This window comes from Amblyomma americanum, chromosome 3 (genome assembly GCF_052857255.1).
Source record: "Amblyomma americanum isolate KBUSLIRL-KWMA chromosome 3, ASM5285725v1, whole genome shotgun sequence".
Classification (NCBI taxonomy): domain Eukaryota; kingdom Metazoa; phylum Arthropoda; class Arachnida; order Ixodida; family Ixodidae; genus Amblyomma; species Amblyomma americanum.
Window position 1 is genome coordinate 212,664,149 of NC_135499.1, and position 21,437 is coordinate 212,685,585.

Sequence of the window (21,437 nt, forward strand, 5' to 3'; positions counted from 1 at the left end):
GTGCGAAGAGAGAGACCCACTGCGTGGTTCGAGCACCGAGCTGAAAGGGGTCCGGTCTGCTCTTGCCGCGCTCGTGCGCTCTCAATCCAGGAGAACTAGCACGTTCACGGTACACGTATTTATTGTACAGACAACACAAACAGAAGCACTGTATGGTACTCTTTCAACTACTGCGCACCTGGCGTCCACCGCCATCCGACAGCGGGCCGCAGCAGATGCGCGCGCGGACACGGGTTGGCGTGCGCAGACCGGTGCGGCGGGAAAACTCTGGTGCGAGCCGCGGCTGCCTCAGGTCAGCGGCGGCTGTTTCTCGGCGGGCTTCGCCGGGCCCTCGCAGGTTCCACAAGGGCGGTGCGCGTGGCTCTCGGCGTGTGACGTTAGGGGGGCCTGTACGACAAGGCACGCGAATGAACGTCGGCAAAGGCCTCGGGGGCAGCGAATAACGGTCGTTCATGCACCTTGCCGCTTGTGACCAGCCCGTGTTCCGCCCTCGTCGCCCGGCTGTCTCCAACTCCCCTCAGCCCCCACGACCGGCCCCGGAGCAAGCACAGCTTTGCGCCTACGTCACGCCCCCGTGGCCCAATCAGAGGAGAAGGTAGCACGACACCGCAGAGCGCAGCCGGGATCCCTGCGCGACCAGAGGGCCCAGCGGGAGTCAGGCGGCATCCAGAGCCGTACCAGGCCTTCGTTAGTGGACGGGGTTTCGCAGGAGTCGAAAAGGAACAGCACAGGCTGCCCTGTGCTGTGTTCCATTACTGTTCTCTTCTAGAAAAAATTTTGAATGTGAAGTTTCAGTTTTACCATTCCCAGCCAAGAAACTTTGGAAATTATTTCACTGAATATGTTTGGTAAAAGCTCTGAAAGTAGTTAATTTGAATTCAGGACACGCTAAAGCATAACCATGCCAATTTTCATTATGATTGGACTACAAAAAATGCTCAAAGTTTAGTGCACAAACTAAAAATGGGACAAAATGAAAAACAGAGAAAAACGTGTTTGAAAGTTAAAAAACTTGTTTACTACTGTACTAGTTAGTTATTACGAATGAAATTTGCACAGAATGCCAGCAAGGATGTCTCAGAAGAGGGCACCAACCTAGAAGGCTCCAGCCCCATACGTCGGCCCCTCGCAGTCGCTGCGAACCGACTCCTCCAGACGGGCCTTCGTTGCGTTGCGCGATGCCTGCACGTTGTGGCGGTGGGCCCGCAAGCTTTCGCGGCAGCAGCATGCACCTTTTTGCCAATATCACTGAAAGCATTGTGGTGCAACGGTTTCGAAAAACCCATAATCGCACAAAACCGCAAAAGCTGCTCATGTCCGACGCCGATCGTGCGCGCAGCGACCACGGACTTCACGTTCACGGTGAAGGTATCCCGTGCACTGCCGCGGGCGGATGCCTCATCCCTGCCGTTGCACGATCGAGATACGCGGCTCGAAGAATATGTTGATGAAACAACGGTTGTCGGACACGCGTCATTTCGGCACTAGAGTTCCAAAAACGATTCGAGTCCTTTCCGTTTTGCGGCCGATTCTCTGACAGATCACATCGTCCGCAGGCGGGGCATGCCGCGCCGCTGACAACGTCGTGCATCATGCCGATCTCGCTGATAACTGTGCTTCCGCGCTCGTTTTCACACTTGTTTTGGTCGTCGAACATCTTTATCTTTCGCGCTCAGGTGCACTGACAAAGTCATCGATGCTCCGCAAAAAGCTTGAAGGATCCAAATCGGGTGCATCGCCGTCGTTGCAGTTAGGCCTAGCAGCAGACGAACCTCCCGTCTCCGGAGCTCTCCGCTTGTGCTTGGGGCGTCTTCCTTTACACTGATGCCTCGTCAGGAACTTGCATGAACAAAAATCTTTCTCGGTAACATCCATGGCGGAGAAAGGAGAAAAACCCGGGCAGAAGCGTTGGTTCATGTCTCGGTGGCGGCAGAACGAAGTAAGAGCGTCTGCGTCCGACCGTGTGTTGGAATGCTCGTAGCCAATGAAAGGGCTCCGATCATGCCACGTGATTTAAAGGGCCAGTAGCGACGCTCGACACAGGCGGGAAACGATCGGGTTTTTTTCTTCATATTTTTATCAAGAATGCGCCGCTGCCAAAGTGGCTTCTGGTAGAAGAGGGTTGGGCCTACTTACCTGCGAAAATTCAAGAGCGGGCGACGCCGTGGAGCGAAATGCCGCGATCCTGAAATTCGGTCAAATTCGCTCTTTCACGTGCCACCGCGAGTGCTTTAATTGCATTTTTTACTAACTTCCCATTGATTATCGGCGTTGATTTTTTTATATATAAAAGAAGAGGCCTGGGGGAATACAAACCGCAAGAAAACACAAAATCGACATTTTAGAAAAAAAACGGTTTTTTCACTCGCATCTCCCCTTAAGGGCTCACCAGTTTTGTTAGCAGAAAGTTTGGCCGACCTGCAGAAATTTTTTCCCAACCTGAAGATGGTGATTTTGAGCTTCTACTCTGTTCAATTTTCTCATTCCAGGGGAATCGCCAAATCCTTCTGAAATCTTTAATCTCTCATCCATTGAAAACTTCAGTATGTGCCAAGGAAGCAATCCTCTTGTCAACTTTGTTAATAAGGCTAACATCGATAGTGTCACAGATGACATAAAGGTTTGTGATTTTTTTTTTCTATTGATTTGTTCAGTCCTGTAGATATTTGTGACCTTTTTGTAGTAGTATGCTGTGGTTGGTGATGTATCTTGGGCACTAAATGAAAATTGCACTTAGTTTGTTCTGATTAAAACCAGAGCTTTTAGCTTCTTTGCGTTGCATGCTGTTGTGTTTTTCATTTTTGCAGAGGTTATGTATATGAGCATGTTTCAGAATTTGTCCTTTAGCTGCATAGTGCACTTGAGAGAGAGCAAGTAAATTTTCTTGTAACCTGAACGGTTGCTTGCATATAAAGGGCAGGTTGTTTTTTAATAAAGCTTCGTTTTTCAAGGTGATGACTGTAATTTGAAACAAAGCTTGAATCAAGTATCCATTTGAATGGTTCTGAGAGTGAGCCCTGCATTTATGCTGATACAATAATTTTTTATGATTAGTTCTGTTGATGTGTGATATTAGAGCCCGTACCAGTGTGACGTTCACTTACTTCTTGAGCACTTAATTGTGGGTCTGTCTGCAGGTCGTCGGCGGCCAAGGTGGTGGCGGCCTCTGTGGACAGACTGCAGGCAGGGTGTCTGTGCTGCCACTGTCAGTGGGCTCAACACCACCCTCGCAGGCGCCACTGCTTGTTATGCGTTCCGCAGTGACTGCCAGCACACCATGCACTGACAGCACTCCGCTGAGCATTATGACGAGCACTCCAGAAACGCCGGCTTGCGAGGGAATCACTGGCCTGAGCAGCAAAGGTGGCAAGCAGCCACCTCAATTTTCGGCACTCAAGGGGGCACGCAGTATCTTTGCAGGAGGAGCCGCAGCCCTGAGCCCACTGTCAGCTTCGTGAGTACAAGCACACTGGTGCTGTCCTGACCCGTTGCCAGATGACAAGGTCACTGAAAGCTATCATCTTCCCACGGTGGGCGGCAGTGGATTTCCTGCCCACCAGTCCACCTCGCCGCCCTTTGTCCACGATTATTGCCTAGTATCACCCATTAGGTCAGGGTTGTGCAAGAGGGTGCCTAACTTGACAATGTACAGTGTGCAGAATCGTCCTGCTTCGCGGACTCGTCCGTCACTGCGTTGGCTCTAGGTCATGCAGGAAAGCATTTAAGTGTGGTCACGTTATTGCTCGAGCTGATGCTACGCCTTCACCTGCGGTTTGGGCAAGAGTAGTAGATTTTTTGTTTTGTTCCATTCTTGTTTCCAGCTTGGCATTTAGCTGCGGTTGCCCTTGTGAGAATGAGAAAGTAACAAAGATAGTGATCAAGCTGCTCGCACTTCCTTTGACCTCTCTGCAAAAGTGAAACTACACCGTGAGAGACATGCAACGCATGGACAACCGCTTTACGAGATGTTGTGGAGCAGGTTGGCTCTGTGGCATTTGTTCCTTTCATCCACTTTTTTCTTGCCCCATGTGCCTTAGATGAGATTCCTGATTCTTACAGACAAGAATTGTTTTGGATCAAAGCGGTTGCTGCGACAGCAGTGCAGTATCTTGCATGTGTGTCACAGCTTCGCTCCCTTTTTATGGACAGGTGCTCCAGCAGACACAGAGAGCCATCACTCGACATTCAAGACTTGTTGTGCACGCATAGCTACCGCGACCGACAATCACGGGAGTTAAAAAGTTTTAAGAAATTTTAGAGAAGTGTGTTGCCGCTGGCAGCAAATATTAAAAAATACGGGAGACACCGGTTTACGATTTTAGCACATGCTGAGATAGAAATTAACTTGGCCTCAGTCCGCTGCTACAACTTCGCTTTTCAGTGTGTTTGGCTACTGTATTTCCCAGCTCGTACATACTGTTGCACTCTGTACGAGTTGCGTTGTGTCCAGAGTGAACCTGCTGGGAATTCCACTTTATAGTAAAATAATGAGCCCTTATACAGAACACCAAAGTTGCTTAAACATTGAGTACACATTGTTCTTTGCATCAACTGGTAAGTACACAAATTTCAAGTAGTGCTATGCTGGCAGTGCTTCAAGAACTAAACTCCAGCCGCAGCTCCTGTGTTGCATTTCATATTGAGCGCGATAGTATCTCTTTTCCACTTGGGTCCTTCCATAATTTTCACATAAGTAAGGCACCTATATTTTACGGATGGAACTCCTACTTTCCACTTCGAACGAAATTCACACTTCCAACAAATATCCACTTCTCAAGAATATCTGGGAAGATCTCTGCTTGCATGTTATGTTCAGAATGTAGGCAAGTTCTGTACCTGTCTGTATTTTGTTTTATTAAAATATTGCGAGTAAAGACCATGGGCACTTATCTGCAAAACAGGCTCAACGATTAACTTCAATTTTTGGGGTGTAAATTTGATGAATTTCTAGCAGGCTTGATGTGTGAAGAGCTTGGCATTGCTGATGTAGATATGGGTGATATAGGGGCTTGCTTTCGCATGCACAGATTTGGTGTGCTACCTCTGACATACTCCACACCCCACTGTGGGCCCCCACCTGCCGTTGCCTTCGTCACACCCACCTCGCAGAGCATCTTGGACTGCAAGGAACCATGCCCCCCTGTGAAAAAGGTGTGCTTTACTTTTTTGGTCTGAAACTTTTGTTAATGTGGTTCAGACACAGTAAATGCATGCAAGTAATGGGAGAGAGATTCAATGCATCTGTGGGAAGAACAAACTCCAGTCTGTGGACATTGGTTGGCTTATGAGCAAACTTGAATGTTCTACATTCGGTCTAATTTACACTTAAGTGTCAGCGGATTAGGTAAGCAGGTCAATCACATTGTGTTATGCTCTGGTGGATATGCAGTGCAGCATGCATATTGCTGACCGTGTGGAAAAAGCATGTGGTCCAGCTGTGTGCATGCAGTTTAGTCCCTATGTCTCTAGTTCATTTAGCCATTCTGTTCGCAGAACCTTGCAAGGAAGCCCCAGGCACTGAACGCACCGAAGATGCAAATCTTCAGTCAGTCAAGCAACAACAATTTGCTGCAGACGCCACCTCCACCTGCTCCGGCTAGGTGAGAAATTTTCACTTTTAACTATTTGATATCCTGGCTGGTGCTCAGCTCAGTAAATCACAGAGGTGGGGTTTTTGTTGTGCAACGAAACTGTAATGCAGTAAAACCTCAATAATTTGAACTCAGTTAATTCGAAATCCCAGACAACTTGAAGAACATCTGCAGTCCCGTAATTTCTAATGCAAATTTGGCCAGATAAATTCCAAGCGGCAGCCTGTGCCACCTAGCTTAATTCAAAGATCTGAGGTGCTATGTGGGAATGCACGATGATGATATTGCTGCAAACAGGTAAAGGGACGGCTCCTCGGAGCCGCAAGGCTGTGCTGTAGAGCGACGCCGATTCTTGATATGTGAAGTGCCCCAGCCCCAGTACTCCCAGCACAAAACACAGTGGTACGGCTTGGGGACCACCGAAGCATGCGCCTGAGCTTGTCCTGTGACATGGTCATTCTTGCTCCGTTCCCACGACAGGTTGACTGCGCACAATGCCGGCCTGTCAGTTTCTTTGAGTGGTGTGCTGTAGATCTCTGAATAGATCAAGTACATCAAGTACCATCAGATATGACTTGACCTTTCTTCTCAGAAACAACCATCTGAAATTAGGGATTGACCAGTACGCGGAGCCACCTTCTAATGGGGAGTAAAGTAGTTTGTACATACAGCAGGTAGTAAGTGCCCCATGGTGCCCCATGTTCGTGACAGGACGCATGGGGCTTCAGGCATAAAAAAAAAAGTTCATTTGTATGCATGGCAGTGCCACTAAAGAAAATTTGAATAAAAAGAAAAAAAAAATTGGTTGTAATACCTACCAATAAGTGGTGCAGCGACAGCATTTCCTTGCTATCAGCCCAAGGTGGCTGTACTCATCGACTGAAAGTACCGTATAATCTTGTGTAACGGCCACACCCCTTGTTTTCGACCAGATAATTGAGAAAAAATACGGTTATGTTTTTTTTTTAAATTCGTGTACGGGCTGCACCTTCAGAATTTGCAGCTGAATTTTTTAAAAAAGTGCGGCTCTTACACGAGTTTATATGTGGCAGCTGAATCATCGTAACACTTTGAGTGCTGCAGTATATTATGTTCGAAATCTGCGATAGCCATTCTGGGGAACCGTTATGTTTGCAACCATGGATTCATCGGTGACAGTTTGTGCATGTGTATGGCCGTGCAGTTTTCCCCCCGGCGGTCTGAGCAGTGTGCGGCGCAGCTCGCGCCTCTTCAGCAGCTCAAACTCTGTGAAGGAGAATAACAAAGGCAGCTCATCGCCCAAGACCATCCGGAGCCTTGCAGCTCGGCTGCCCTCCACCAAAAAGAGCAAGCCTTCACGGGGTGCGCTCCGCACAGCAGGCACACCAACCTCAGGCCCCAACACGGGCAGTGTCACAGAGGGGGACCTTAATGAGATCAACAAGCCAGAACCGCCACCAGTTTCCTTGGCCCAAACAGCCCTCTGTATGCAGAGGGCCTCTGCAGGTGAGGTGGAGTCAAGTTTGCGTTTCACTGTGATGGTTGCACTGTACCTCTGTCACACCTGCAGGAAAGTAGTTTTCAGATGGGATGTCTGTTTCATAACACAGGAAAATGGTTATGCATAAAATAGGAGTTCAGTATTTGAAGAAAATAAATATTTTCACTGTTGGTGAAAGAATTGAATAAATTAGGTAAATGTTATTTCTTTTGTCATTTCACATTGACCCACCATGATGTCTCAGTGGATTTGGCATGAAGCCTCTAAGCCCAAAGTCGCAGGTTCATACCACGCTGCTAGCTGCCACAGTAACTCAGTGGTTTTAGTGCTCGGCTGCTGACCCGAAAAACGTGGGTTCGATCCTGGTCGTGGTGGTCGCACTTTGATCGGAGCAAAATGCTATTGGCCTGTGTACTATGCGATGTCAGTGCACGTTAAAGAACCCCAGGTGGTCAAAATTATCCAGAGCCCTCCACTGCAGCATCCCTCATAGCGTGAGTCACTTTGGTGTGTCAAAACCCCATAGAAACTAAACCAAACCCATACTGGACTGTGGGACTTGCATTTAGTGGGCGAAATACAAAAACGCCCATGTGCAGTTCAATGTCGGTATATGTTAAAGAAACCCATATGGTCTAAATTAATCTGGGGCCCTCCACTACGGTGTCTCCATTGTTTAAGTGCTGCCTTGGGACGTTAATCTCTTCATATTATGCTGTCGTTTTGAATTATTTAGTTGCAATACAATTAGTATTCTACTTCGAAGCTGTGACAATGTATTGGCTGAATAATGGCCAGAGCAGTGTTTGGTTGCTGTTGTAAGGCGGACTATTGTTGTGCGATTCATCTGGTTATTGTGCATGGTTAGGTTGGATGCTGTGGGCATAATCCCGGAGTGCACGAAAAGGTTCATTCCGCCACTGTATTTACTACTCACATATTGATTCATACATAACGCAAGTCTACTCCCTAACTTTGGGAACTTGCATAGAAAAGAAAAGTTCCAATGCTGTAGTGGCAGAACAGCGGAGGCGCCAAGTTGCCAGCATGTAACTAAAGATGACCAGCAAAATGTGCCACATACCTGAGTTACAGCGGCACCGCGAGAAACTCATCACCGAAGAGGTATTCCTGTTGCTTTCCCCAGCATCTGGTGGACTTTTCAGCAGCATTGGTATGGCGTATTGGTGTTCATTTTTTTACGCTTCTGCGCCTGCTCATTTAAATGCTGCCAAAGATGGTTGCCCATGTTTGGGAGGCAGGACTATTCAGACGGCTGAGCAGCTGAGAGAAGAGCGGTTTTTATGATGATGTCTCTAAAGCATGTGGTCAACTTTGTGATAGTGTTCTGATGACAAATGACGATGCTGTGATGGCTCTGGGATTCTGATACTGTGATGGCTGCGTGATGGGGCTCTGTTCTTTCATTTATATTGCCCATATCTGAGAATTTCTTGCATTGCTGTCTTGAAAAGGAAAGGGTGCACGAAACCCTTGCACAGTAACGATGGCAGCACCTGCCATAGTTTGTGAAAGAGGCAGCCAGAATGCAGGAATTTTCCCGATTGCATCATTGCCATCGTTCTCTCCCTTCCCTTTCACTTTTGTTGGCAGGTTTGCGTCTTACCCTGGCCATGATTTGTCTGTTGTTCAAGCCTCAAGTTTGGGGAGTGTGGTTTTGAAAAGCAAGTCAATTATACACGAATGAATACGGTACTTGTCTCACTCCTCTAGTGCAGCCTCTTGAATCTTTGATGTACTTGTTAATAAGGGTTTGAGTGGTCTTGATGGTGAGGTTCCAGAGTTTTGTTGTGACCTGTGCTCCTTTGGCACTGTTGGTGCAGAGGGCCTGATGCAGCTGCTGCAGGAACTGGGCAAGGCCCGCCTCTACCTAGGCCAGTACCATTGTCGGCAGGCTGTTGAGACCCTGGAGGCCCTGCCCCATCACCAGTTCTCCACGGGATGGGTGCTTACTGCCCTGGGGCGGGCACACTTTGAGCTGGGCGAGTACGACAAGGCAAGCACAGCTTCTTTCTGTTGCTACTATGATGTTGGCACTTGCATTGTGGTACTTGCAAGGTGTTCTGATCTGTTTACAGTGCTACCCAAGCTTTTCAGTGTTGCTTCAGGTCTAGGTTTCCTAAACGGTTGCTCTTGTTGAGTAAAAATGTAAAGCCACTGATCCCAAGTAATCATGCTGTTAACAAAAATACAGTAGAGTCTCGATGATATGAATTCCACAGTTTGGCTCAATTATTCTCGGCCGAAGAAGTTGGTAATACTTGGTTGCGCTTTCCTGGGTCTGATTTCGCCGATAAGCCCAGCCTGAAAATGACTAAATCATGCCAAAGTTTCATTGTTCTCGCTGCCGACGCTTATGGTGCGGCGCAAAACATCAAGGGCGTTGAGAGTTTCTGCCATCGATGGCAGTGGGTCACCCTCTTTATCTCTGTCGGATGATGACATTCACTTGTTCCGTCAGTCAGATCTTCAGTCGTCCTTAACCTGCAAGTCACAACATTATCATCCATAGTGACGAAGTAATAACAAGCAACTTGAATGTCCAGCGTCTCCCAGCCTTCAATGGCCAAATCCTCGTCGCACCCTTCGCCAGTCAGCAGTGCGATCGGTACATTTGTGAGAAGCTGAAAACAGCTCGCGATAGTGCTTGTGGTCACACTTTCTCAAAACATGGCCAGCAAATGAATACGTCTTGCAGACTAATCCATTCTCATCTTTGCGATCAGTCTTCACAAGAAGTCTCCTTGCTAAAAGTGCCTTAAAGTGGTGTTTTACATTCAAGATTATTCTGGCGTCTACTGTCATGTTCGCAGACAGCAACGTGATGGTGACAGTGTTTAATGTCACTAGCTTAGGGTGGTCGGCGTACTGATCGACAAAAAGCAGAACTTTTGTGTTCTTCAACGTCATTTTTCGATCTAAGCTCATCAGAAACTCGCGGAAAAAATCTGTGGACGTCCAAGCTTTCTTGTTCGCTTTATATAAGCAAGGTAAACGTCTAGCCGATCGAAACCATTCTGGTTGCTTAGCCTTACCGATTGTGGTGAGCTGCATTTTAGTGCAAAAGCACAACCTAGCAATCCTGAAAAAGCCTATGTTTGTCTGAAGCCTGTCAGATACCTGCCGAAATAAAAAAAATATTTCTGCGACTGGGCTTTAACCCGTGGCAGTGTGAACAGGTCAGCTTCACTGGCCACTACATGAGAGTATTTTCTGTCGCTGCAACCGACCACGCTTCCTGTTAAACTGCCACACACTCGCATTGTGCATTGCATGTTGTCATCTTCATCAGCCTCCATCCGTGCGCAAAAAACACCATTAGACTCCTCCGTAAAATCCGCAGGTGGACGTGAAGCCTGTGAGACTGTCATGAAAGGAAAGGAAAAGATTTAAGTTTCCTGGCTCCCTGGGTCAGTGGACTCCTCATTCGCTCTTTGAGCTATACGTGACTTTCACACAATATTTCATGCTTAGCAATGCTAAACAGCCAACCAATTTTTTTCCGATCCATCGGTGTGGCAGCAAAAAATTGCAGAAATTCTTTCCGTAGTTTTCTGGCCGCCCTTGCAAGCATGCTCCTTTACACACAAGTTCCTGTCGGGTTGCAGGTTGAGGAAGACGTCTGCCTTAGCGGCGTTGAAAATGTCGTGCAACGCATACCCTGAATCAATCTAGTCGCCAACAGCTGACTCATCCGCAAACAGTTTATAAACTAGCCCGTGCCATTCTTTGACGGGGTGCAGCCACCCCCGGACGCTTAGAATTTCTCGATGTGAAGAAAGAATACTATGTCATCTGCATTTTCCCATGGCACCCTGCTGGCCTCGTTGACACTGGCTGCCGTCACCTCATGAAACCACGTCAGTCAAACCTCTTCTAGCTTGACGTGTGGAGCCGTCTTCGCTTGTTTCACGTTGACGCTGAAGTGCTGGGCATTCTTCATAATGACGTCCCGGTGTCCAACAGTAGTGCAGGGTGTTGACAGTGCTAGGCATAGCTCATTTGCCAAGCCCGTACTTTTTTTTTTTTGGTTTTCGTGACGTTCTTCAAAATTTCCAGTTTATCCTTAAAAGAAAGACCTTTCCGCTTCCGAGACATGTTGACAGTGAATGATACGGCCTTCGGTGTGCACTGAGCTAGAGTAATGCTCGGCTAGAATAACACGAAACGTAAGACAGCAGTAAACGAAGGAATGTATTGGTGGGGACAGTTGGGGGGGGGCGGTGGCAGCAGCAAGCTGGGGCAGCTTGAAAGATTCCTTTTCCAACAGGCTAATCAGCAACTAGGTGACATTGCTCATGTGACTCATCATGACAAACGTGAAAGGATGTAGAGGGGGGGGGGGGGGGGGGGCTAGCCAGCCCGGCCGGTTTGGTGTTGGTGAGTGTGGTGCCCCTCTCCTCGCCAAGAAGAAAGACCAGCCACGCAAGCCCGCTCGCATGCGCGTGTTCATATCATTTGTGCTGGCTTGAAAAACTGTTTTTATAATCCTGAATTGTAACTTATTCAGTACAATGTAGACCGTTCGAGACACTTCCGAAATTCAGATCATCGCGAAATTCAGATCAGCTGTAATCATATCATCAAGATGCTACTGTACTTTACTTCACAAAAAAGCTAGCAATACCAGCTAACATAGCCTCTAAAGGTCAATTTGGCAAGGTTACTCCTGTTGACAACCCTTCCAAATGAACAAGTAGTTCTATAATCTTTTTCATATATCAGGTACAATGTTTTGAAAGATATAGAAATAGTCCACATGAAAAAAATACAAGGGAGACGTGTTATTATGTGCTTGTTCTGTGGCCGAGTGGTCTAAGGCACGAGAAAGCTATGGCATATCATCAGCAGTAAGATCACATTTAATCAAGCTTGTGACAAATTTATCATGTCATAAGCCTGCAGGCAAAGCATTTACTATTTTTCTCTCTCCCAAGGAATGCACTACTTTTTAATCATGGATGTAGGCAGTTCAAACAAAAGCGCTAGCTTTGACAGCCTTTCACGTGATGTGTCAAACAGAGTACTATAAAATTGCTCGATCCATCCATGAATTGAATTGCTTCTGTCTAATGAGAGAAGTTGGTTCATCAGGGCATGTGGCAATTTTTCTTTTCTTTCATACAAATCGGTAAATATTTGTGTAAATAAATTTTTTAATTTTTGATATTCAACTTTTCTTGATTCAATTCAATATTGATTGAAAGGCTGCCATGGAGTACTGTATTTACTCACATAATGAACCCCCTTTTTTCCCAGATAAGTTGACATGAATTTGAGGAGAGCATTTATTACGATGGGAAAAAATATTCAACAGATTTTTTTGTAAAAGTTCAAATTACATGTGCATCCGCCCACCGTCCATCCGTCGGTCTATCCATGATCAACAAAAGTATGCGTTCAAGTTCTGTCACCACATCACCTACGTCTGTGTCGCCAGTGTGTTTAGCATTGCTACTTCAAAAGTGTTTGCTGTATAATAGTGCGATCCGATAATTTTACGATAGTCAGCAGTGCCCGCCAATCGCGGCGAGATAAAGCAAACACTCTGAACACCCCTGCTGGTCATGTGATTTTTTTTTTTTTTTGCATGAGGTTAAAAGAAAGTAAGTTCTCAACGACAAATGTGGGAGCAGAGTTCAGTATGTGATTCAGTTCATTGCGTGAGTAAACATGCTATTTGCACGCCGCTTTTGTGAACACTGTACTTAGTGCGGCACGAAACAGTTTGTAGTTACAAGTTGTTGCTGTACTCTGCCGCTCAGAGACTGGTCACCCTGCATGCCTTGTTTTCCAAGCTGTACTTCCAGGTATTTTCTTGTGAGAGATGCAGTGCTGTGCAATGGGACCTTTCAAAGGGAACAGGCTTTTGGCTGATGCAACCTCCTGACCGCAGGCTGTCCGCTCCTTTGAGATGCTCCGATCTCTCGAGCCACACCGGCTACAGGGCTTGGAGTACTACAGCACAACCCTGTGGCACATGCAGAGGGAAGTCAGCCTCTCTGCACTTGCACAGGACATGATGGAGGTGGACAAGACGGCACCTGAGGTGTGTGATTCTGGCTTGAGTGGGTGGCGTTTGTGCCTGATGGAATTTTATCTCAGTCATTGCAGGCCTTGAAGGACTAGAGAGGAAGCTGATGCTTCAGTGTACTTACTTTTGAAGCCCCTTAATTATGTTCAGACTTCAGTCACTGGATTTTGGAAGGGTGAAATGTAGGTGAGGAGTCTGAGTCTAAAGAATGAGGGGATTTTGTTCATCATAAACTTTCCATTTTGCAAGTTGTCGCATAGCTTTTGGCATAGCTGCTGGATTATGGAAACGCAGGGTGGCTGCTGCATAGTCAAACCTAGCACAGGGGAAGTCGACTGACGGCAGCTCAGATTTATGGTATTTCAGGGCTCTAGTACAGTGGTGCACTCTTCATATTGGCATGCTTCAATGTGCTTTGGAACTTGAACTTGGCCACTTCAAAAATCTCTCCAAGTAGTACAATTTTCCAGTAGCATTGCTGCACTGGCAGTAACGGTACCTCCTGTTTTGACTTCGTCTTATCTCGGTTTTGGTCATGTACTACTGTGGAGTAAAGTCACTGTTTTCAGAGTTGGTCCACAAATGTCAGTCCACTTAAGTTTGCCAAGGGCAACATTGCTTTTTGTCATGCTTGTGAGCAGGAAGGTGCACCAGGAGTGTACTCTGAAGCCTGTTAGCTGTACTGGCTGTCTCCTAGAGTGTACATATCCCCTTCAGGCTCTGGGTCCACATATGTAGGCATGACCTAAGCCTCCTCATATTTTCGTACGCAAGGCGAATTTCCACCCTTGAATACCACGCTCTTACCATTTTGACCCTCCTTGTCAAGTCTATGGTGCCATCTCTTGCAGCTAGAGTGAAATGCGTTTGTAAAAAAAAAAAGGAAAATATTAGCATCGCGCCGTTTTTTTTGGCGGGAGGGACGAGTAAATAGCTTCCCTTTTGGCATTCTATCTTTACAAATGATCATGAATGATGCAATTTATGGCTCGGAATGTGTCGATAGATTAATGTAGAAACGGCACACCAATTTTCATCTTCATAGACGAAGAAAAAGTGCTGCAGTAGACGTTCAGAGTGGCGCGTCCACAAATGTGGACAATGCGCCTGAATGCCGAAAATATCAAAGTGGCGTTTTCTCCCCACAATGCGCCGTTTTTTTGTGCACGTATGGTACTAAATGGGCTTACTGCTTACGGGCGTTGAAAACTATGCTTGTACAAATAGAACGTTGGACGACTCCAGCGCTGAAGTGTTTTTCGTGAAAATAGCCAATGGAGAAGCACTTCCAAAGAAGTGCGGCGGATCGAGCAATGAAGACCCGCAGATGGTCGCAAAGAACCGCCACTTAGCTGAGCCGCTGCTGGCGGACACAGCGTGCTATGACCAGTGCTTGAAGTCGGGGAGGTCTGGCAGGCTTAGGCCCCTACCAATATTCAAAAAGGGATCTGAGACCATTTGTGCTAGACTGTAGAACGCATGAATCCGAAGGAAGCAACCATTTTCAGTGACTGTCCGAACATTTTTTCTTTATCGTTTTGAAAATTTCGCTGCGGTTTTTAGCAAGAATCATTACATTATGTATGAAACCCAAGACGGAGAAAAATACAAACTGGCAGCATTACACAAGGGAGGATGAAAAAAGGGAACCCGTGCCGTCACACCATGGACAGTTCAGAGCTGGCCGCTAAGCTGCAAGGCTAGAAAACAATAATCAGCACATTCGTAGAGCGGGGGGCCAGTTTTTTTTCAGGTCTCTGGCATAAACTGATCAAACAATAACCTTGAAAAATGATTTCTCATTTTTGCAAAAACCATGTAAAGCAGGCCGCAAGATGCTATCTCTCTCTCCCTCTCCACCTGTGCTCAGATCACTCGAGACCCCCTTCGATGCAGCCAGACTTGAAGCAGTACTTATGATGGAAGCAACCATTGGCCCAGCTTCTGAACACGTTTAATTACGCAACAGTGCCGATGTGAAGGCTGCACATCTAAAATCCACGTTCGCGGCTCAACGTACCGAATATTCCTCCGCCTGTTGTCACAGAATGACTGCTTTGATCTGTTTTATAGGTCATGAGCTGCAGAATAATTCCCTGAAGTGTATATTTCCAGAGCTAAACATTTATTCATATCTAACGATCAGTTAGAAAAGGCAAGCAAATGTAGCAGTGTTTATGTTCATGTATCAGGTTTAAGGCGCTATGTCCACAAATGTGGACGGAAATAAAATATGCATATTTTATATGAATATTTTAGCGTAATTTTTTGCACATCACTTCTACTTAATCTACTGATCGTCATTTGTTCAAAAGAAGATTTTTCCTTTTTGGCAGATTTAATTCGCGCCTGAAGGGGATATGTTGATCTCTCACTAGCTACCTTCCTTTCTGGTGCAGACATGCTGTGCAGCTGGCAACTGCTTCAGCCTTCAGCGGGAACATGAGACGGCCGTGCGCTTCCTGCAGCGAGCGGTGCAGGCCGATCCGGACTTTGTCTATGCCTACACACTGCTTGGTCATGAGTTAGCAGCAATGGACGAAACGGAGCAGGCACTCTCTGCTTTCCGCAGTGCCATGCTGGTGAACCCCCGCCACTACAATGCCTGGTATGATTGCTCTCTGGTCACCATTGCTGTGAAATGCAGAAAGCAAATGCCAATAATTCTGCGAAAGATTCTGTTCAGAAAAATTGTGCAGCCAATCCCTCACTGTTGCTTTATTTTTTGCTGTCAACTCTAGAGAGTGCATTCTCTTTTCTTTAGGCTAGTTTTGGATGAACTAACTGGGACTGTTGAGTGTTTAACTTGAACCAAAGAAAAGCATGCAAGGTATTCATAGCTCCCTCAAGATATTGCAGTAAAGGCAGATGCTTCAGTGTCACTCTTGTTTTGAAATGAGCTGCTGAAAGACAAAGGCCACTAAAATTGTGGAGCACTTTCGCGACAGTACAGTACTTTTTCCCCGTGTAATGTAGAGATCTGACACTTTCCAATGCCTCCCCTCCCTGTTTCAGGTATGGTGCAGGCATGGTCTACTATAGGCAAGAACAGTACCAGCTGGCCGAGTTGCACTTCAAGAGAGCACTCCAGATTAACCCATACAGCTCGGTGCTTCTCTGCCACATTGGAGTGGTAAGCCCTGTCAATGTCTGTTTGCGTGGCCTTTGCTTTTTACCAGAGGGCTTGTTGATGCAGCTGGGCAAAGGGAGGTAATAATGAGGTATGTGCGAATATTTTGAACTTCAGTTAATTTTCTAATGATATTTGCTATTCGATTCGATGCGGACCTCACTTTCACTATTCAAGCCTCCTTACATTCTGAAATTCCGAATTTTCTATTCATCTAAACTTGGAGCGAAAAATCGCAAGATTTCCTAATGGCAGTTCTTGCATTTGTAACATTAGTTAACTTGCCCTTAATTCATATACTGACTGCCAGCTTGCGGCAAAAGCCCCCAAACGATAATGCTAGGCTTTTAATAAAATCAATGCACTGCCAGTCATCAAGAGCCAGGTCGAAAGATCACCATGCGGCACGTCATTGTGTCATGCCACAGTGTAGTCTACAACTGGCTGAGAACTGAACTGGTAACAATCCTCTCATTGTAGATCACTATGATAAGAGGCTCTGCGTGTGCAGAAGTGGCTGGCTTGTGGAGGGTAGCAGAATTGGCAAAGTTACAGCCTGCGTGCACTGCTGAGGTGTTTTTGCGGTATTTCGCAGCACCCACTTTGAACGTTTTTCATCTTCATCAATTGGATTCTAGAAACTGCGTATCTTAGGCCTGCGTATCTTAGGCCACAGAAGATAAGAAAAAACATATGAAAGAAACATCGGCCTCGAAGACAGCCTGCACAACCATACCGCATATGACCCGGGCTGCACGCTGAGACATCCATCAACATAGCTTCATTCTCGCACCCTTGGTTTGCGACAACATTTGGGCCCATGTCCGGCAAAACTTATACACACATGAGGTTACATGTCAGTGGTTACATGTCATTCTAAACGCTGCATTTTGGGAGTCATTCTAGAACCAACGCTGTCGTCAGCCGTTGGGAGCAAGCATGGAAGGGATGGTCCCGCTCGCATTGAAGCTCGGGTTGCTACTGTTGTGTCTGTTTCGCAAGCTGCCTTGGATTTTGCCATCACGGCCCTATGCCTTGACCCACCCACTGATATCGTTCCTTCAATAAGGAGATATCTGCAGATATCTCATGGCCGCCTTGTAATTACAGCACTTCATGACAGCATTCAGTAAGCTTCTTTGTAATGAGCATTAAGTCTGACTGTGATATCAGACTTTTTTCCACTGAATGCAATTGCTATTAAACAACTGTAAGCAAAGTATCAGTCTACAAAATAAAGTTTAATACTAAAATTAACGCCTGGTAGGCTCTCTCTACAGATATGGTACATTATGCTCATTATGGTTGCAAACAAAATTTTATACTTCTATACTTCTGTTTCTTTTCATAGCTGTGTTTTGTGGAAAAACAAACATTTGTCTTTATTTGAACTGGCTGTACTGATATTCAAAATTACTCAAATTTTTTATTCAGTTCTCAACCAATTTTCATTATTCGCATTCGCTTTCCAACCAAAAATTTGATATTTGCACTCCTTTAATAATGATGGTGCTTTGTCATGATAGTTACGATACTGGTATCCATATTGCAACTGTAAAAAACTACCTTGTTGCACAGTGCAAGCTGTCTAATGATTTTAAGGTTGTGCGACACTATTTGGCCCTTAGGAATCAGTGAAATTTACGTGCTGTAAATTGCAAACATGCAACTTGTGTACAGTTTGTGTATTGTTCACGAGTGAAGTTGTTGCTGGCAAGCTTCTTTACTAGGGCTGACCTATTTTTCGGGCCTGGCAAGACCTGAAATATACAGCCGCTGACCAATTTCCCGGACCCGAAGGGACCCGAAAAATGGTTCGAATAATCGAACAGTCCGAAAAATCCGTGAAGTACAAAAAAAATCACTTTACTGAGATGAAATCAGCTTTAAAAGGTCACTGATTTTACCTTTTGGAAAATTTCTCTTGCTGGCGATGATTTGCGCCTGTATTTGCGACAAAGTTGTGCTTTCACTGTACACGCTAGACAGCAAAGTCACAGCGTTCAGTAGAATACTTCCCACGCTTCTATGACGGACTCGGCGGCTCCGGCGGGGCCATGTTCACAACCCGAGTGTGCACCACACCGCTCATCAAACACATCCAAAGACAAGGCTCTTTTCGTTCAAAGTGGTGGAACCACCGGACGTAATCGCAAAACTGCGAACGGATGTAACTTCTTGAACTCGGTCGACGAAATCCAAGTGACGAATGTGTCCAGGTTCGAACCCGACCGCGGCGGCAGCGTTTCAACGGAAGCGAAGTGCAAAGGCGGCCTTGTGCTGTGTGATGTCAGTGCACGTTAAAGATCCCCAGGTGGTCGAAATTATTCCGGAGCCCTCCACTACGCACCTCTTTCTTCTCTTGGTCCCTCCTTCATCCCTTCCCTTAGGGGGAGGTTTTTCAGGTGTCAGCCACTATGTGAGATAGATACTGTGCTATTTCCTTTCCCCAAAAACCAATTTTCATTTTCAAACAGCGAATGGCTAACATTCGGCTAATGTATGAGACAAGCTATTACTGCCTGCGACAGCGTTGGCGACATAAGCAAGTTGACGGCAATGACAATTCGCTTGCCACCTTGAAGTGGCAGAGATCGCAGGGACCTCTACTGGCAAAAATGAGGTAACCAAAATTAAGTCAAGCCAATCCAACTACTGAGTAAATCCACCTCAATCCAAGATGGAAGCTTTTGCACTGGTGAAAAGTTAATAAGATGGCCGATTTCGGCCCGCAGGCGACTGAAATTAGTTCGAAAAATCGAACTTTCGGACTTTTAAAGTCCAAAATATTCGTCGCGAATATGTATGCGCTTTTATGGGGTGACTGACGGTGCCTCATTGAAGTCCAAAATATCCTACAAGTCCGAATTATTGGTGTCCGAATTATCCGTCGGCTACTGTAGTTGGAATAACCAAAAAGTCAGAAAATCTTCTAAATTAAAAAATATAATCACTTTGGCATGAAAAACTGGCTTCAGAAATCACGAACTTTGCCGTTTCCTATGTTTGGTTTTCATGCGATCATATTAGACTCTTCAGGCAGAGTGAAGTTTTGTCATGTCCGCACCATCTCGTCACCAATAACAAATTGCAAGGTGGCCATGGGTCATGCTGTGAATGTGCCGTGATGCACATTTCATGCTGTGCCTAAAGCGCTTAGCCACGCGAAGAGATAAGTGTATTTCCCTGGGCGGCGGCAGTCATGAAGACTGAGAGGGAACCCACTGGAAGAAGCGAGATGAAGCGAGTGCCTCCAGCTGCACTCCCCCGTCCCCTATATGCCCCGCAACACATGCAGCGTCATCTGAGCCACGGCAGACGCTACATGCGGTGCTGTTTTGAACGTGATCACTCTCTTCTTTTAGGCCAACTTGATGGCAGTGAATAACATGCCATTAGCGGCAACAATGAGGAACAACTAGCTAAGCATATCCAAGCCAGTTCGTTCGTTTAAATCCAAGATGGCATCTTTCACTGTTGTGAAGGGCCAATTTTTTTTATGGCGATGCTCGCTCGTGTCTATGTTGGGTCAAAAAACGAGCATTTGTTCACAAAAATGATCGTCAAAGCATCGCTGACATATATATTAGTCGGAAAAGTTGTAGTTTCGTACTCCACGTGGTCTTAAATATCAGTTGTGAATATGTACACGTTTCTCTGAGGCACTTTACGGTCCCTCAGTAAAGTTATAAATATCGTGAAAGTTCGAATTATTGAAGTCTGAATTTTCGGTCGCCTGCTGTATTTGAAATCATTCAAAAATGTTTTATTTGTTTCGCAATAATTTTCATTGTTCGCATTCGTTTTGCGACCAGAAGTTTCATATTTGCACTCCTCTAATAACAGTGGTTTGTGGCAGTGAGGTCATGGTCATGATAGCTACAATACTGGCTTCCATACCACCTGGAAGTTGGAATCAATGAGGTTTTACTGTATAGTGCTGTGTACGAATAGGACCCAGCATGTGCTGCTACTATTGGGGTTAGGCAGTTGCCAACAGTACATTTTCATTTGACTGCAATGTGCTGGAATTTTTCATTTTGTTGTGACAGATTCACTTAGTATGCTTCTGTGACTCGACTTGCCATCTGTGATTGATCACCAGTCTGCATGTGCCAGTGTTGGGCTTCGCTTATACCTCCCTTTCATTTGTTTTCTTTTTCTTTGCACAGGTGCAGCACGCCCTGAAAAGGACTGAGGAAGCCATTGTGACCCTGAACAGGGCCATTTCGATGGAGCAGCTCAACCCCCTGTGCAAGTTTCACCGAGCAACCATCTTCTTTTCGCTGGACCGCTATCAGGAGGCTCTAACAGAACTGGACGAGCTCAAGCAGATCGTGCCTAAAGAGTCACTCGTGTATTTCCTCAGCGGAAAGGTGTGTCTGCAGTGCTGTTTCATTGCAGGTTTTCCCGTTTGAAGCAAAGAGGAAGTGACTCTGTAATTGTATGAATCTGTTCCTTATGTGGGCAGCATTTTGAATGTGGTCAGTAACAGTATCTAGGTTTCACTTTTGTGCTCAGCGGAACAAATTAGCTGAGATTACAAGGATTGCAATGTGTACTTAACTGTGGTTTCCATGGTACAGTTGCCAAGGCGTTGTGGGTCAGTGTGTAATTGTGAGACCCTAACACTCACTAATAAAAGCTCATGGTTGTTGGTCAGACAAGTAAAGTTTTAGTTTTTTATATAACTAGGATGCATATTAGTAAACCATCCTTACGGGGCAGAGTTTCGGTCATGCAGTCAAATAAAAATGCTAGCATTCGAGGCTGCAAAGACGACCCTAGTTCAGAATATGACTGCTGTTGGAAAATGCAGCTTATATAGCTTTCAGCATTCTTTGTAGTCTTATAGCATCAGTATTGTGAAGTGCACCTTCAGTCCTTTTCAGTGTAGCAAGCATAGGTTAGGTCATTTAAGGAGTCTAGATGAAGTCACATTAGAGTGTTCCTTTTTGTAGGCACATTTGCTGCCCCATGCTGTTCATTGTGGGGCCAGTGTTCTTCACATATTCTTCAATTGCGACACTGAAAGTTTTCAGTGTCGCTGGTGTAAATCAAGTGCGCTACCCCTGAGTTTTTGCCTCAAGTGTGCTGCCTCTGAGTCAGCCAGTTTTTGCACACAGGAAACATTCCGCACTGTCCAAGCTTTAGCCTTACCTAGAGCCCATTTTTGGGCCA

At 46.0% G+C, this 21,437-nt stretch overlaps 1 protein-coding gene across 1 annotated transcript in view; it reads left to right on the forward strand.

Moving 5' to 3' along the window:
* The window catches only part of Cdc27 (cell division cycle protein 27), a 31,855-nt gene that overhangs the window by 8,097 nt on the left and 2,321 nt on the right, over nucleotides 1–21,437 (forward strand). Inside the window, exons 5-14 of the mRNA XM_077659874.1 lie at nucleotides 2,490–2,620; nucleotides 3,138–3,454; nucleotides 5,028–5,151; nucleotides 5,494–5,600; nucleotides 6,775–7,076; nucleotides 8,916–9,088; nucleotides 12,989–13,141; nucleotides 15,526–15,734; nucleotides 16,142–16,259; nucleotides 20,429–20,632. Of these exons, the coding sequence (XP_077516000.1) occupies nucleotides 2,490–2,620; nucleotides 3,138–3,454; nucleotides 5,028–5,151; nucleotides 5,494–5,600; nucleotides 6,775–7,076; nucleotides 8,916–9,088; nucleotides 12,989–13,141; nucleotides 15,526–15,734; nucleotides 16,142–16,259; nucleotides 20,429–20,632 (1,838 nt within the window). The remainder of the gene's footprint in view (nucleotides 1–2,489; nucleotides 2,621–3,137; nucleotides 3,455–5,027; nucleotides 5,152–5,493; nucleotides 5,601–6,774; nucleotides 7,077–8,915; nucleotides 9,089–12,988; nucleotides 13,142–15,525; nucleotides 15,735–16,141; nucleotides 16,260–20,428; nucleotides 20,633–21,437) is intronic.